The sequence below is a fragment of the Chinchilla lanigera genome, unplaced genomic scaffold (genome assembly GCF_000276665.1).
Source record: "Chinchilla lanigera isolate Chin_1 unplaced genomic scaffold, ChiLan1.0 scaffold00004, whole genome shotgun sequence".
NCBI lineage: Eukaryota > Metazoa > Chordata > Mammalia > Rodentia > Chinchillidae > Chinchilla > Chinchilla lanigera.
In genome coordinates this window covers 41,651,580-41,667,697 of record NW_004955405.1, presented here as the reverse complement: position 1 = coordinate 41,667,697, position 16,118 = coordinate 41,651,580, and the positions used below count along the sequence as shown (strand labels likewise).

The 16,118-nt window shown below is 56.5% G+C and overlaps 2 protein-coding genes across 4 annotated transcripts in view; one reads left to right on the top strand and one right to left on the bottom strand.

Annotated features, from left to right (window-relative positions):
* Window positions 1-16,118, top strand: part of Syn3 (synapsin III) — a 312,814-nt gene that overhangs the window by 95,197 nt on the left and 201,499 nt on the right. For all 3 annotated transcript variants that reach the window (XM_005374650.1, XM_013519163.1, XM_005374651.2), the window contains exons 5-6: window positions 7,760-7,916; window positions 10,096-10,185. In XM_005374650.1, coding sequence (XP_005374707.1) covers window positions 7,760-7,916; window positions 10,096-10,185 — 247 coding nt within the window. The remainder of the gene's footprint in view (window positions 1-7,759; window positions 7,917-10,095; window positions 10,186-16,118) is intronic.
* Window positions 11,885-16,118, bottom strand: part of Timp3 (TIMP metallopeptidase inhibitor 3) — a 41,838-nt gene continuing 37,604 nt past the window's right edge. The window contains exon 5 of the mRNA XM_005374652.2: window positions 11,885-15,645. Coding sequence (XP_005374709.1) covers window positions 15,448-15,645 — 198 coding nt within the window. The 3' untranslated portion in view covers window positions 11,885-15,447. The remainder of the gene's footprint in view (window positions 15,646-16,118) is intronic.

Genomic DNA, 16,118 nt, shown 5'->3' with positions numbered 1-16,118 from the left:
CTGGGCTGCCTGGCTGGAGAGGGGCTGTAGGAGGCTCGGTGTGGCCACGTGGCTGGTGCAGTCCTCCGCCGCAGCAGTGCCCAGGGCTTGTCAGGTGGGGTGTTCCGGGAGGCTGCGGCCCAGCACACACGAGCCAGCCCTGGTGGGAAACGCCTGCCTGTCACCCCTCGGCAGCTCTAGCATTTTTCACCTCACGGGGCCCCTCCTCTCCCCCGCTCCCGCATCTGGCCCAGCGCTGCAGCTGCTCCTGGCCTCTCTCCTCACCGCCTTATCTCCCATGAATGATGTCCACCCCCAGCAGCCGCAGCTGGCCAGGCACTCACGGCAGGCAGGCAGCTGGCTTGGGTCGCGGACGGCACTCGGGGCTCCGGCGGCTGTCGCTAGCGGCTGCTGGACTGCCTGGTCCTGTGTGCTGCGGGGAAGGAGAGCTGGCTGCCCTGCGGGGCAGACACTGTTCACAGGGACAGGTGAGCACAGGATGAGCGCAGACTTCTGACGCGGTCGTCCTTGGGAACGTGGTCTCCTCTAGGTCGAAGTTGTCCTTGATCGTCCTTGGGAACGTGGTTTCCTCTAGGTCGAAGTTGTGCTCGTCTACAGGATGGGCAGACGTCTGTGCTGTGTAGACGCTGCTGGGCCTCTGCCCAGAGCTCACTCGCTCAGAGCGAGTGCCATGTCCTGCCCGTCCCGGGGCCACCTCCTCTGCTTTGGGCTGATGGTGACTGCATCTGTGAGACAGCTGAGGCGCTAAACTGTACACAGACACGCACACACAACGCACGCCTGTGGGGTCTCAGCCCAGCCTCCTCCCCAGGCCAGGGCCCCACTAGTTGTGCCAGGCAGGGGTCCGCCTGCGAGGACCTTGCCCTTCTCCATGGGTGCTGAGTGGGGCTGGGGACCCAGGAGGCCGTGCTGGGAAACCTTCCTAGTGTCCAGAATCCAGCAAGAGCCCCCTGAGTGACTGCTCCTCAGAGGCGGTCAGCACAGGACGAGGGCAGCAGGGTCAGGTGAGGTGGGGGAGGGGACAGAGCCGGGCACAGGAAGGGCCGCAGGGCATCCTCAGCCCTCACCCCTCCTACCAGCACAGACCTGAGGCTGGCAGGAGCGGGGTGCTCAGAGACTCTGGAGGCCAGCAGAGCTGGGAACCTCCTGCCACTCCGCTTGCTGCCACAGCCTCCGGTGATCCTGTATTTTCCGCTATTTTTAAATGTTGTTGGCTTCAGATGAGTCCCAACAGGGAGAAGTAAAGCCTTTTACTTTGCAGTCCATGTCCATGTCTTTGTGGTTCCGTGTGGCCCTCCTGAGCACCTGCTGTGTGCTGCACACCTGAGCACTTTGTACTGTGCACCTGAGCACCCACTGTGTGCTGTATACTGAGTGCCTACTGTGTGCTACACACCTGAGTATCCACTGTGTACTGAGCACCCACTGTGTGCTATGCACCTGAGCTCTCACTGTCTGCTGTGTACTGAGCACCCACTGTGTGCCATGTACCTGAGTGCATACTGTGTGCTACACACCTGAGCATGTTTGCTGCACACCTGCTCTGCACTTGAGTGAGGTTATGCACATCAGCCTCTGAGCCCCAAGCCCTGTGCCCAGGTTTCGGGTAGACCCTGTCTCCCTTTGCTTATCCTTCTGTGCCTCAGTTTCCTGCAAAATGAAGATTAGCTGTCTGCCCCCCAAGGGTCCCAGTGAAGGTTGCAGATGGCAGAATCGAGGGCTAAGCTGGTTCCCAACCTGAGAACAGTCCCCCTCCAGCGAGTCATTTTGGTTCTTGCCCATGGGGTGAGGCGGGGAAAGTCCCTGAGCAGTGCTCTCCATGGAAGTGGCAAGTTCCTGGGGGTCCCTCTGCTCCCCAGGCTGGAGACAGATGGCTCCTGAAACTCATGGGTCAGCCCTCCCCGCCTCCACACTGCCCAGGCCTGGGCACCTTGTTCTCAGCCAGTGGCTGTGGTCACCAGCGCAGCTCCACCCCCAGGAGCTGTGTACTGCTGGCAAGTTTCTCTCACCAGCTCTGGGCCTCAGTTTCCCCATAGCTTTCCTTGGGACGAAGGTCTTGAGTAGGGCCTCACAGGATAGCAGCTGCGGTTAGGAATCTGACTGGGAAGATATGGGACAGCCTTTCGGTCTGAGGGTTGGCACCAAGGGGACCTCACGCCATGCATCGTGGTGGAAAGGAGGCCGGAGCGGTCCTGAGGGACCGTGGCTGGAGCTGGGCAGGCACAGACTGCCGTGTCCGGCAGGTCTGGCCGGGGCGGAGGAAGGGAAGCCGCCAGCTATGGTTCCAGGGCCATGTAGAGGAGCCTTGGTCATTAGCTCTCTGCCTGCTTCTGTGTGCGTCTCCCCGCCCAAACCAAATGAGAACGAAAGGGAAACTTTCAAAAGGAGGACATCACCCGCAGCCGCCTGCCCACCTTGCCTGTGAGCATGCCCATCCCTCCTTCCCAGCCCATCCTTCCTGCAGAACTGCGGTCCTAAAACAGGTTCTCGTCCATCTGTCAGGTGAGACTGTACCATGGCATCCTCCACCCTGTGACGCCATCTTGCAGTTCCCGTTTTTTCCAGGATGGGGATAATCTCCCGTCTCTCCCGTTGTACAAGTTCCCTCCTCATGCAGACAGCATCCGAAGGAGAACTGGGCCCGCCTCCTGGTTCACCCTTCAGATGCACGGTGCGGGTCTTCGTGACTACCGTCCAGACAAGGTTCAGAGTGAGCTCAGCTTTGATGGCTTGTTCTTGTCTCACGTGAATGTTGGTAACTTCCGGCTCATTTCCGGCCTTGACATACAGGTTTTCTCACTGCCAGAGATACTACATTTTGCATTTTTCTGTCCCCTTCAAATTCATGTTGGCAGCTGATCCTTGCCTGGGACGATGCTTTTAGCCGCAGGGGTGTGAGGGTGGCAGCGCGCGGAGGGGAGCAGCGTCGCACGTCACCTCTCCACCAGCTTGGGCAAGTAAGGAGATCCTCCCAGACTGCGCTGGTGCGGCCTCGCTGTGAACTTCCAGCCTCCCAAAGAGAGAGGAGTGTGAGTCTGTCGTTGGTAAGCCCCGGTCCAGGGCGTTCTGTGACAGGGACCTGACCTAGACGGCTGTAGCTCAACTGTCCCCTGGGATCTCTGCCCCATGAGGGGAGGAAGAGAAAGGACAAAGTGAATGCGGAGGACTTGTGCTCTGAAACGGAAGAGGCCAGGAGACCACAGCTCTGGGCGGAGCTGGAGCCCAGGAAGCCCTCTTCCTCCACCGCGTGTGTCTGTGTCTCATTAACCTCCTACACCTCACACAGGGCGGGGCTGTCCATCACCCCGCGCGTCCCGCCCGGGGCATGTAGCCAGCAGCCCAGGGCTGGTCCTCAGTGAAGCATCCTGTTGTCTGCTCCGCGCCAAATTCTTGGTTGGCTGCCACCTAATTTCTTTTTGGCCCAGACTAATTTCTTGCAGTCCTTGGGTTGGCGGGAAGCGTGGCTAATTCCCAGAGTCCTTCCATCTGGCTGCCAAAACCCTCCCTCTGCAAAGCATTCGCTTCCTGCGGTTGGTACTTGTGGCGGGATGAGGCCATCATAAACCTTCGGGAGTGGCGGCCATCTGAATGTGTTGACTGTCACCTCCCTTGCTGGTTTGCTCAGCTCTCTGGGGCCCCTTGCCCCGGGGTTGGTGCTGAGGTTGCATTTCCAAAGGGGGAGAAGAGAGGTGTTCCTGGGGGTGCCATGACCATTGGCATCTCTCTGTGGACATGTGGTGGTCAGAAAGTCTAGAGCCTTCCCAGGCCCGGCTAGGATCAGAGCTGGGGTGACAGGCCAGCATGCGGCCACCACCACCATGATCGTCCCCTTCTACCAACTGAGATCTTGAATGAGGGACAGTTAGAAAACAGCAGTGGCTGAGAATAATGAGGCTTCTGCTCGTTAGTGGAGGCCCCTGGCTTAGCCCCGCTGAAGCCCATTCTTGCTGCTGCAGTTGAGGAGATCATGACACTTCTCCATGGCCAGAGATGCTCCACCTGCAGCTCCCTGATTGTGAAAGACTCTCTTGGGCAGGTGGCAGGGAGAAAGCGTTGTGTCCGGGCTTCGAAGGGAGCTGCAGTGGCTCACCCGGCCCCGGCTCCGGCTGCCCCTCATCGTACCCTGGACTTGACCACAGAACCGGCTGCAGAGTTGCAGTGTTCCTCCCAGTGTTGGCCAGGGCAATAGTGATGGTGAGGACAGACCCAGCTCAAACCAGAGCAGAGAAAGAGCACTGGCATAACTCCATCAGGTTGGCATCAGGTTTTAATCAGAGGCTCTCTGATTAAAAATGGTTTTATCATGGGCTGTGCAAAAGAAGAAAGGAGGGTACTAAGCAAGCAAAACAAGAACCAAGCCAGGCTACCCCACTACCTGCTCCTGAACACCCTCAGGTCTCTGCCCTGGTGAGGAGCGCCCCCCCCAGCCTTCCACCCACCCTCAGCGCTGTAGACAGGGCTGCACCTGCACTCTGGCCACTCAGCTCTCTCCCTCATGCATGTGTCATCTGCTGAAGCCCCGTGCACAAGGGACCTGACTGCTCCGGGGCTGTGAGTTTCGTGAGAGCAGGGATCACGTCCCAATCCCCTTGGGATCATCAGCCTCTGCTAGAATATTTGGCCACGGTGAGGGGTTGGCAGCTACCAGGGGAGGGGCATTCCTGGGTGTTGGCTGACAGCAGGACTTGGCCATGCCCTAGCTGGATGAAGAACTGAGATGCGGACTTCAGGCTAGGGCACCAGGCTTGGGTCACTAACTTCTCTGCATCCTTTGCGAATTGCTTATACCCTTGCCTTCCAGGAAAGACCTGTGCATCCCATAAGGCAATGGTGGACCTGTGTGTCCCATATGGTGATGGTGGCAGAGGGTACACTCATGTGCCGGGTCCACCTAACACCAACAGGTCACATGTGGGAAGTGCTTGTCCTTCACTTGTTGGGCCTGAAGATCTCAGGAGATCACAGGGGTGAAGCTGAATTCCCTGGCCGGAAGCGTCTCAGTGGTGCTAACACTGCTCCTTGGACGTGAACTCGTGCCCTTGTAAAGCAGCAGTAATGACAGGACTTCATGTTACTTGCGGGCTGTTTTGGCCATCAGACCTGGTAGCTTGGCCAGCACCACAAGGGAAAGGTCCCTTCCCTCCAGGGACCGATTCACTCCGTGTTCACGCACTCACGCCTTCCTTTACACGGACAGTCATTAATGCCATCATCCATTCATTCAAAAGCGTTCAGGCTTCAGGTGTCCACAAGGGGCGCATTCTGGTCCTCCTGGAACGCAGCTACACCCACAGCAGAAAGGCGCTGTCAAGACTGGACGGGTTTCAGCGGCGCAGCAGGACGGGTGTCCCTGAGGCCCAGGAACAGTGTGCGACAGACCGGAGGGGAGCTGGGGAAGGGAAATGGTCTGTCACCCCCAAGGGAGGAAGAAGAGGGTGGAGGCAGGCCAGGCCCCCATGGTCCCCAAGAGGGGGACGTCAGCAGGCTTTACATAGGGAGCTGTGCGGATTTGACAGAGAGACAGCATTCCAAGCCCTTAAAGATACAGAAGAGACGACCACTGTCTTTGATTTCAAAGAATCTGACTCAGTGGTGGGTTTGAGACCCTCTGGAGGAGAGCCCTGTGCCATCTGAGACCGGCGAGGGGGCCACCGGCAGGGTCGGCCCTGGAAGCAGGTTGGGGCCTTCCTTCCACACGACCCTGCCATTTGTTTGTTTCCTGACTGAGGCCCCGTGTTGCCCACTTCACCAGGAAAGACGGCGCCTGGCCAGCAACTCTAACACCCGCAAACAGTAGACCCCCTTGTTAAAAACGTGAGCCTGACCTTCACAGGAAAGAAAATGCAAGTGGCTCATAAAAAGTGTTCCATTCCACTAGAATCAGAGAAACGCAGAATAAAGCCATGGTGAGGGGAAGGGTATCTTTGGGGGAAATTCCTGATGAAATAGAACAATGTGCTGTTCTAAAACCGTGCTGGTGAGGCTGGAAGTGGATCTCTCGGAGGAACCTGGTGCAATTTACCTTGAGAAAGAGTGTACATATCTGAGAAGAGTGATCTCCCAGAATCTGTCTTACAGAAGCAGTTAAGAACGTTGGCGTAGACCTGCGTGCGAAGATACTTGTGTGTGAAACGCTGGGAACAGCCCACTGGGCAGTGTAGCTGATTTATTGGTGTAATTGTGACTCATCATTCAGTGCACCACTGTGTAGCAATCAGAAATTATATTCTGAGGGTATTTTGACACTGAAGGAAGTGCCTGTACCACAATATTATGTGGGAAATTCCAGAGTGACAATTAATAGCAAGCATGAAATCGCGAGTATGAATGCACGTTGCACACGGTAGAACAGATGATTGGGTCCAAATGTGCACACGAAGGCTGTGGGGAATTTTCCAAGTTGTTTCTCTGCACACTTTGTTTACATCGCTGCATGTTCCAAGGGATTTTTTGGTACTGCTTTTATAATCAGATCAAATCAGCAATGGTTACATTGCAGTTAAGTGTCCCTTCTTGCCGTCAGACCCCTGTTGGGGACACGCACGCTCCCTTCCTTCCTTCTCCTGTGGGTCGCTGTCATCCCGATTGGGTCCCTCACCTGCACAGAGTGACTCAGGGGTGACTGACAAGACGTCACAGTCCCAGTGGCCCAGGGAAGGAGGCGCAGCGGGGCGGGACTGGTGCCTGTCTTTCCCGTGCTGGTGGGGGTGACGCTCTTGTACGACATCGTCGTCCCGTGCACACCTGCTCTGGTGGCAGCAGGCGCCGGGGGTGTGAAGAGAGCCGGGGTCAGGGCGAAGTGCAGCACGTGCTCTTCTCCTGCGCGCGGAGGAACCTCTTTTCCCATGGAGAGTTCTTTTAATTGGCACTGAGTTCTTCGGAAGGGACACAGTTTATGTGAAGTTGAGGACTCTGCTCCGGATGCACCGGACAGCTGACCATAGCATGAGGAGCGCACACCTCATACAAACAGTGGGCTGGGTTTTTGTGTGACTTAGAAGCGGGGAACCCCGAAATAGCGTGACCCTTGACGGTGTGGGTGAAGCAGTGCGCAGTTCGGCCAGGAGCCGTGTGCTGGCTTGGAAGGCGAGGCCTGCAGCCGGCTGTCCAAAGTTCCAAGGCAGCGCCCTCCCACTCAGCGGCGCGGAGATCGCAGCTTCCCCCAGCTGCCAGGTTCCCGGCTGTGCCGTGCGGAAGCAGCTCAGACCCCCAGCTCTGTCCGTGAGTGAGCATCGTTCCGAGAGAGTCCCGGTGCAGCAGCTGGGGCCCGCGTCCCTTGCCTTCACACCCCTGCCACCTGTGAAGGCTGCTGTTTGGCAGGAGCAGGACAGGTTTGATCTCAAATGCATGACAAGGAGCCCCTGCTCCAGCGTGGCATGGGAGCCGGCGGGGGGCACAGACCTGGCCCTGCTGTTTGACTTCGGAGCAAGTGATCCGGAGCTGATGGCAGCAATGTCCCCCGGGCAGCTGTTCCTGCCGCAGGACGCACATAATTCATACGGTGCCTGAGGAGTGCCCTCTGTTCACTGAGCTGTATTTGACGCGTCTTTTTCTGATTGCAAATGAAGCAGATATTCGGTGCAGGAAAGCTGACAGGAGAACACGCCGTGTTTGCAGCCCTTTAGCCATGCAGATGAGCAGCCTGAGTTCGTTTCCAACCCTCCTCCAGCACACCCCACCTCCTGCTCTGAGCTGAGGGCTCCCAGGCCATTGACCACCAGGCAGCCCGCGAGTGACCATGTCAACCCTCTCTCGGCAGGTCCTTCAAGCCGGACTTCCTGCTGGTCCGCCAGCATGCCTACAGCATGGCGCTCGGGGAGGACTACCGCAGCCTGGTCATCGGCCTGCAGTACGGGGGACTGCCCGCCGTCAACTCGCTCTACTCCGTCTACAACTTCTGCAGCAAGCCCTGGGTGGTAAGTGCCTGGCCAGGCTGTCCTGGAGGGGTGGGAGGCTGCAGTGACCCTTTCCCAGCCAGCACCAAATTGAATTTAAGCAACTTGGGCTCTGGGATTCCCTTCAAATTTTTGCCTAACAAAATTTACGTACTAGCACAGCCTAAGATTGGTCATAGAAGGCCACCGTCCTGTGGAGCATTCTGCTCACCATTCTGTTATTTATCAAGCACTTGCTACACGCCAGAAAACGGCATGTAATCACCCATGTAATCACAGTCGTGCAGCAGGGTATCATCCCTTCATGGCACAGGGAAGGCAGGGAAGCTTCACTGTGGCCAGGGAACTCGACAGGTCTTGAAGGCCAGAACATGAAGTGTTTCTCTCCAACTTCAGTGGCTTGATCTCTCCCCTTCTCATTGGTCTCACTCATTTCATTTATTTCCACCCAGATGTTACCTATAGGAGAGACTTTTCCTGAAATACTAGCTCTCTTCTCCCTGTACCCTTGAACCCCCAAGTATTCCCCTGCCCGAGGGCACTGTCCCCTGCCCCAGATCACCTGTCTCCATCCCTAGAAGGGATTCCACCTCGCAGCACATATTTGTGGGCACTTCTGGTGTTCCAAGTGCTATTCCAAGCCCTGGGGACACTGCAGTGAAGAGGCCAGGCCAAAGGTGCCGCCCGCCCCAGACTGGGGCACACACGGTGCACTCACACACGTCACACGTGTGCTGTGTCCTGTGGTACGCGCCATGGGGGACCCCAGGTTTCCTCCGCCGTGAGCTGTGTACCCTTGAGCAACCTGCCTGGGCTCCTGCACTCAGTTTCGTTGTTTAGGGCTCGGGAGCAGTGACAGCGCCGTCTTGGTGGGGTCTGAGTTCACGGGGCGGCACAGAGGGCACCCTTGATAGAGGGCGACAGTCATCACTGTCTTTCGTGCCTGCGCTGCTGGCTCCGGGTATTTTCTGATGTGCACACACACCGATTTATAAGTGTGAGCGATCTCTACCACCTGACCTCACTGGTCTCCTCACTCTGCTCCAACTGAGCTTTACGGGGTGCAAAGCCCAGCGCCACTGTTCGGAAGGGTCACCGAGCAGCCCATCCCCTGGGCCCACGTGCTCCTGCCCCAGGTCCCCTTCCCTTCCCAGTGGACACCGAGCTCCTGGTCCAGGCTTGGAGGGTCCTGAGGTCTGTGATGGGCACCCAGCCTCCACTCTCACTGCCCCCTGCACCTGAGGCCACGCCCATGCGGTGCACACATGGGTCTCCCTGAACTCCTTGCACACACCCCTCTTCTTGGGTCCTCTGCTCCTGGGAGTGGTCCTGATCACCCCCCAACGCTTCCTCCTGCCTGGCTTTCATCAGCCCTGGCCCTCAGCGCCCTGCTGTCTCTCCAGTAGTTGAGCACGGTGTGGGGGCGCTCGGCAGTGGGGGTATGGGCTCTCCCTGTCACATTCTTGCAGGAGTGCACAAGGAGGAGGTGCAGAAGTGGGGGGTGGGGCCGGGTGCTGCTGTAAAGCACATGGACCACTGCAGACTGGGCACTTGTGTAACAGGCATCTCCAGCCCACCATGGTGGGGTCCCTCATCATCCCTAGTTTGCACATGAGGGCAGCAACATCCACTGCCCTGCCGGGCACTCTCTCTGGAAGGAGGCGCTGCAGGGGGAGGTGGCATGAACACCAGTAGGTTGTGCACCCAACACAGAGCACCACATGTGGGATACTGAGGATGTAGTAAGTGCTCATGAAATGCAGTTGAAAGCTGGGCATGGGGGTACATCCCTGTAATCCCAGCACTCTGAGGGGCTGAGGCAGAAGGACTGAAAGTTTGACCCCAGCCCTGGCCACTTAGCAATGTGGCAGGACCACATTGTGTACAGCTGGGGTTCGCAGGCCCTGGCACTGTAACCCCTGGTACTACAATCAATCAATCAGTCAGTCAGTCAGCATGGTTAGGCTAAACCAGTGTTCTACCCCTTATGAGGTCGGGCGGGAATGGAGGGATGGATGCAGCTGCACCGTGCGGAGGACGAATGTCCAGCCCAGGAAGCTGGCCTTTGTCCTTGCAGCAGGAACGGCTACAGGTGCCCCGCCCACAGTAGAAGGGCACCGGGAGCCCAGGCCTGAGCAGGTGGGTTCCCCGCAGTGGTGGCGACCATGGCTGACTGAGGTCTCCTCCCCTCCCATCCCAGTTCTCTCAGCTCATCAAGATCTTCCATACCCTGGGCCCCGAGAAGTTCCCGCTCGTGGAGCAGACGTTTTTCCCCAACCACAAGCCAATGGTGAGTGCCCGTTTTCCCGCGTCCTCTCGCAGTGCGGAACAAGTATCGGTCTGCGTCTCTGGTCGCTGTGGATGGAGAAGGGGGCTCGGGGTCGCCGCTCCCTGACCTCCCGGGCTGTGGGGAAGAGGCTCGGTGTCAGGTGGGGACACTTGATTCTGCTGGGACAGGGCCTCTCTCCAGGGGACATTTGGGCAGGGGGCAAGTGACAAAGGGGGACAGCTCCAAGAAGGACAGTCTCATCTTGGGACTTTGGAAATTGTTGGCAAATCAGGACAGCTTGGGCTGACCTGCTGGAGTCAGAAGTAGTGATAAAGGTAACAGATATTTTTGTGGATCCCTTCCCGGGACCTGGTTTCAACTCTTGTTTTAATTAAAGTGGCCGCCTTGTATCTGTGTTGATTACTGAGAGGCACCGTGTTTGTGTGCGCTTATTTTCCAGTTCTGTAATGCATGCACCCGAGGTTGTGTCTGGGATGCTGCTGGCTCAGTGAGGAGTTTGTAGTTGGCCTCCTGTCCGGGAGATCTGGGTGCGGCGGGTTAACTTGGTCTTGTTGAGTGTGGCAGAGAGCTCCTTGCCCAAGCGGAAGTTGGGTAGGGGCCTTCTGGGCAGCTGGAAGCAGCCTACAGTGTGTGTTTGTGTGGCTGGCAGTCTTCTTAAACAGGTCCAATGGACGCAGGGCTGTGACCCTGGACATCCAGGAATCTGGGGTGCGGTAACACACAAGCGTCCTGCAGTCCGGGTTGGCGACTGTGCCTGATTGCAGAGTTGAAGCTCAGGCTGCTGAGCTGGGCAGTGCTGTTTGGGGGTGCTGACGCTGGACTGCAGGAAGGGAGCCGTCTCACCAGGTGTGGGTCCCCTTGACTCTGTCCTGATCCAGTGACGGTCACAGAATCCAGTCTATCTGTGCTGGTGGTACCCGCAGGGCACATGCGAAGACCAGCATTTGCCAGCAAAGCACCCACACAATGGCGAGAACTCGGTTCATCCTCTGGCCAGCACAAGTGGGAAACTAGCTCTATGTTCTAGATCCCTTCAGCACGTTAATCTGTTTTGCTCAGCTGCACCGCGAGCAGAGCAGACGGCCGCGTCGGGTCTTGGAGAATACACGTTACTGCGCGCATGATTCTGTGCCCGGCTCGTGACGGGCTGAGTTATGCACCTGTCAAAAGGAGGCAATAGAAGTAACAGGGACACTGTGTGGCTGACAGTTGGATGCGTGTCCTGCGCCAGGTGACAGGCCTGGCTGTGGGCTCTGGGAGGGGCTCAGCCGTTGTCCTGGGGCCTCAGGAGTCCCTGGCACTCCCACCAGGCCAAGCTCCACTCAGAACTCCTAGCAGGCTACAACGTTCAGGGCTGCCATCTGCGAGCCCCCCTCCTGGTGCCACCAGAGTGGGATGCTTAGGAAGCAAACAAGGAGGCTGAGTCAGAGCCCCAGCCTGGGAGAACCTGTACCACCCGGGTGGCTACACAGAGATCCAGGAGCTGCACAGCGGGGGGACCCTGGCAGTAGAATCAGGGAGCAGAGGCTGGGCCAGGTGAAGTTCCTCCTGCCAAGGGGAAGGACTGGGCTCACAGGTGTGAGTGGTGGTGCGGGTGGCGGGAGGGCATGTTCAAGGCCTAGGGGCAGGCAGGATGGACCCCACAGCCCCTTCCCTGCCAGGGGCAGTCGGGACATAATGAGGCGAGAGACAGCCGGCATGTGATAGAAATAAAACCACTTTACTGTTTAGAATAGAAGACACACTATAAAAAGTGAACACTATGCGACATTACAAGACAATGTACATTCACGGAATATAAAATTCATAAATAACATGGAGGAAAACTGTAAACAGTGCTACAAAATTTAGCAACAAATACATTCCTTCTAGACAGGGTTTCTCTGGTTGGTTTCTCTCCGTCGCTTCTGGGTTCTGGCACTGTGGACTGGCTGGAGAGAGAGGTGGCCCGGGAACTCTGGGAGCCCTCCCCCAACACGTGGACATCACCGAGCGCCTCCCTTCTCTCCCCCACAGAGAGCCCCTTGCAAAGTGGCCGACCCCACCCCACTATGTGACCGCGGTTGTTGTGCTCCCGCCATTAGGCTTTGATGCCGCTCCTCTCTGATGCGAATACTCTAGCGATATTTTTGCTTTCGGTAGCCAGGAGCCAGACATTCAAGTGCCATCATGGGCAACCTGCACTGCTGATCACCATGCACAAGCTGAAAGGGAAGGGTGAGGGAAGGGTGGGGCGGGGTGTCCCCTGGAGCCACAGGACCTCCCAGAAGAGCTACTCAAAGTTATTGGTCTCTTTTATTGCTCAAGAACCATGGTATGAAGAATGCTGGTTATGGGCTATCACTGTCATCACAAGGCCTACCTGGGGCTGGGGATGGTGAGGCACAGGGCCTCAACATCACCTCCTGGCCTCACAGACCACTGGCCCGAGAGACAAGAGCCCGGGCGCGTGGCTTCCTTGATTGGAGGCAGCAGAGATGCCTGGAGGAAGCAAAGAGAACTTGGAATCACAGTTCTCATGGCCCGGGACTTTTCAGGAGAAATCCTGGCTTCCTAATCAAGTGGAAGGAAGGACTTGGGAAGCAGAAGAGGGGGCAGGTATCCCATGTGCCAGGCCAGCTGATAGAGGATGAGGACATGAGCATGCTGAGTTTTTCCGCTCTCCTTTCTATGGGGGGAACACCTGGAACTCGGATAGGGAGAAGGCCAGAAGGGTCTCTATTCCTTCCAGTTCCCCGACTTGCCAGTCTCGCTGCCTGCCCAGGAAGAAGTCTTTCACCCTCCATTCCACTGTAGAATTTGATTCAGGAAAATGGCAGCATGTGGATATCACTTTTTTTTCTCTTAGACACAATGTACACATATTACAGGCTACACATGACACAAGATTTAGCAAAATAAAACATTCATGATATGATTGCAATACAGAAGTGTCTCGGCTACATAAATGATTTTAAATTATACAGTAAGTGAACAGGTGAAATAAACAAAGCTATAGCTTATAGAAAGCCAAAACCTGCCCTCTGACGCATCATTTTGCAAAAGACCCTCAGTGCCCGGGACCTCCCCGCAGGGCCTGACAGTTGGGGCTACAGTTCTGCTGGTGTATTACTCTGCAGTTTGGAAACTTTAGGCACCTTGTGCCCAGGCCTCACCTCAAGTGCCTTACTGTGTGAGTGGGGGACGGTCCTGGGCCAGGAATGGCCAGGTGCCTCACAGTAGAGATGCCGACGCCCATGGAGGGACGGCACTTGTGTGGACGGAGCTCCGTTGTGTGGACTTGGGGGTTGAAATAAAGACAATCCCAAACATCAGGTCTAGGGCTCACCCCTAAACTCCTGGGGTGCAGACCCGAGCTCTTTCTGCTTCCACCACCCACAGAGGCCACACCTCTCCCTCCCCTGGCCCAGTGCAGACCACAGGGAAGTGAGCAGGTCCTGGGACCAGTCCTGAGAAACCTGGACACCATGCTGTCCCCAGCCTGGATGTGCGCGTGTATGTGTGACTTGTCTGTCTTTTTTTCTATTACTTCTGTTGACAGCTGTTTCCTAAAGTAGAATGAACTGAAGACCTGCACACTAATAGAGGATAAGTACCCAAAATCTGAGAAAAGAGCCAGAGAGCAGTGGTGTTAAACGTCACCGTGCTGTCGTCCCAGCTCTGTAACACGTACACTGCCATTCTCAGCATCTCACTGTGACGCTAAAACTTAAAATAATTTTATTTAATAGGAGGATTTATATTATAGTTTTATTTAAAAAAAAAAAAAAACACAACAAAGTCCTACAGTTGATTGCAGAGTCAGGCCTCCCGAGTGACCACAAGTGACCACCCCTTGTCACTCCACGGGGTGAGGACCTCAGGGGGTGGCATCACCAACCGGAGACATAAGGAAGGGAGCAAGCTGTCCCCAAACCCGGGAGAGAGGGGTGGCCTTCCAGCCGGGGCAGGACACGGGGCTGTCCCACCTGTGCGAAGTAGCTGTCACCTGCCATCCGCCAAGCCAGTAAGGCAGTTAAGTGAAGGCCCCCAAAGGTGAAGCAGGAGAAAAAGGGAAGTCGGGGGACCCCAGGTGGAGGGAAGAGAGGGTGCCAAGGGTATTCAGAACCTCAGTTTTTAATGAAAAAGAAAAAAAATCAACTTGGAATGTCATGGTTTTCTCCCAACAAGCAACAGCAACAAAATAGAAGAGATGAAACTATTGGTATATTTAACAGCATTGAATAGAATTCTGTGTCCTGTAGAAAACTAGCTTATGTCCTCCCGCACGTGGGTGTATGCAGGTGTGGATGCAGACGCGTCCCCTGTGAGCTACACACTACCTCTGAAAAGCGCCCCCAGCCCAGACCACCTGCCTGTGTCTGTGGGCGGTGCCTGGTGTGTGTCGCTCCCGTTCACACAGAAGCAGCTGTTGCCGGGTGAGCCTCCCTCTCCCTCCGTGTGGCAGAGGGCTCTTATGCGAGGGAGGCGGAGAAGAAAGATACTCATCTCAACCTCTCACCTTAGCTGCACAAGGCAGGCTGCTGCCCGGCCTCGGACAGATGTTTCTGTCTTGACTACCCAAGCCAGCACTGATTCCGGCCTGAGCTCACTCCAGACTCAGAAACAGCCCGGCAGCCCAGCGTCCCGGCTGGGGACCGTGCTGCACCCTGTCGACCCTCTCCTGCAGCCTGCTCCTTCCCTCCCTGCGCTGAAGAGCAGGCAGACACAGACAGGCCCTCTGGGGACGTGCAGCAGCGTCTCCTCCGGACACAAGCTCTTAGGCCTACCTGGAGTCTAGCTGTGGGCTGCCCAGACTGAGCAGAAGCAGTTGGCTTCAGCAACTTCCTGTCTGCATCCTCTATGTGCTGGGGGCGGGGGTACCAAGCAGGAAACAGGAAGAGGAGGAGCAGGAAACAGGAAGAGGAGGAGCTGTTTGCAGTGGCCAAAGAGGGTAGATTTTTTGATTTTTGTTTTCCTAAAAAAATATAGATTATATATCACAAGGAAGAGGCATCTACATTCCTCATTCTTTCCGGCAGGACGCCAGAAATCCCCAGGGTGAAAACAGGGGATGTCAAAAGCAAAGAGAGCAGGGTGGGGGCGGGGCCAGGAGAAGAGCTCCAGATCAACTCCATGGACAGCACAGACTTCTCCTTAAGTGTCCCAAGTGCTAAATTTGCAAGAAAACAGGCACTAATTTCATTGTCATCATCTGGGAAGAGTTAGTGTCCGAGGGGAGCTCAGCGGGGAGGGAGGGGCGCGTGGTGGGCGGGGCCGGGCTCAGGGGTCTGTGGCGTTGATGATGCTCTTGTCCGGGGGCGCCCAGCCCCGGTACCAGCTGCAGTAGCCACCCTTCTGCCGGATGCAGGCATAGTGTTTGGACTGGTAGCCGGGGTAGCCGAAGTTGGAGAGCATGTCGGTCCACAAGCACTCGTTCTTGGAGGTCACAAAGCAAGGCAGGTAATAGCAGGATTTTATCTGCAACGAGACCCACCCCGCACTCAGCGGGCTCTGCCGTGGTGGTGGCCCAGGCCTGGTGCAGCCTGACCTGGATTAGGACCCGGGACCACTGCAGAGGGTGCCCACCCCATCAGCTCCCTAGCAGCATTAAGTAAGAGGCGTTCACATCCCCTGAGCACCGGCGTAAGTCTATGTCACTACCTTCCGGGTTTGGTAACTTGCTCCAGGTCATACAGCTGGTAGGCAGCTGGTAAGACCCAAGGAAGGGAGACGTCCGCCGTTGTAGGAACTGAGGAATTGGCAAGATTAAAGCACCATCTTTGGAGTGCAGCTGCCCTGGGCTGGGAAGCAGACTCTGCAGCCTAGGGCTTGGTGACTTAAACTGAGGCTCCGTTTATCTGTGAAATGGGGGTTCCGATGATTCAAAGTACACAGGCTGTTGTGAGGATTGAGAGCTTGGGGATACTTGGGGACAGGCCATCTCTACCCCT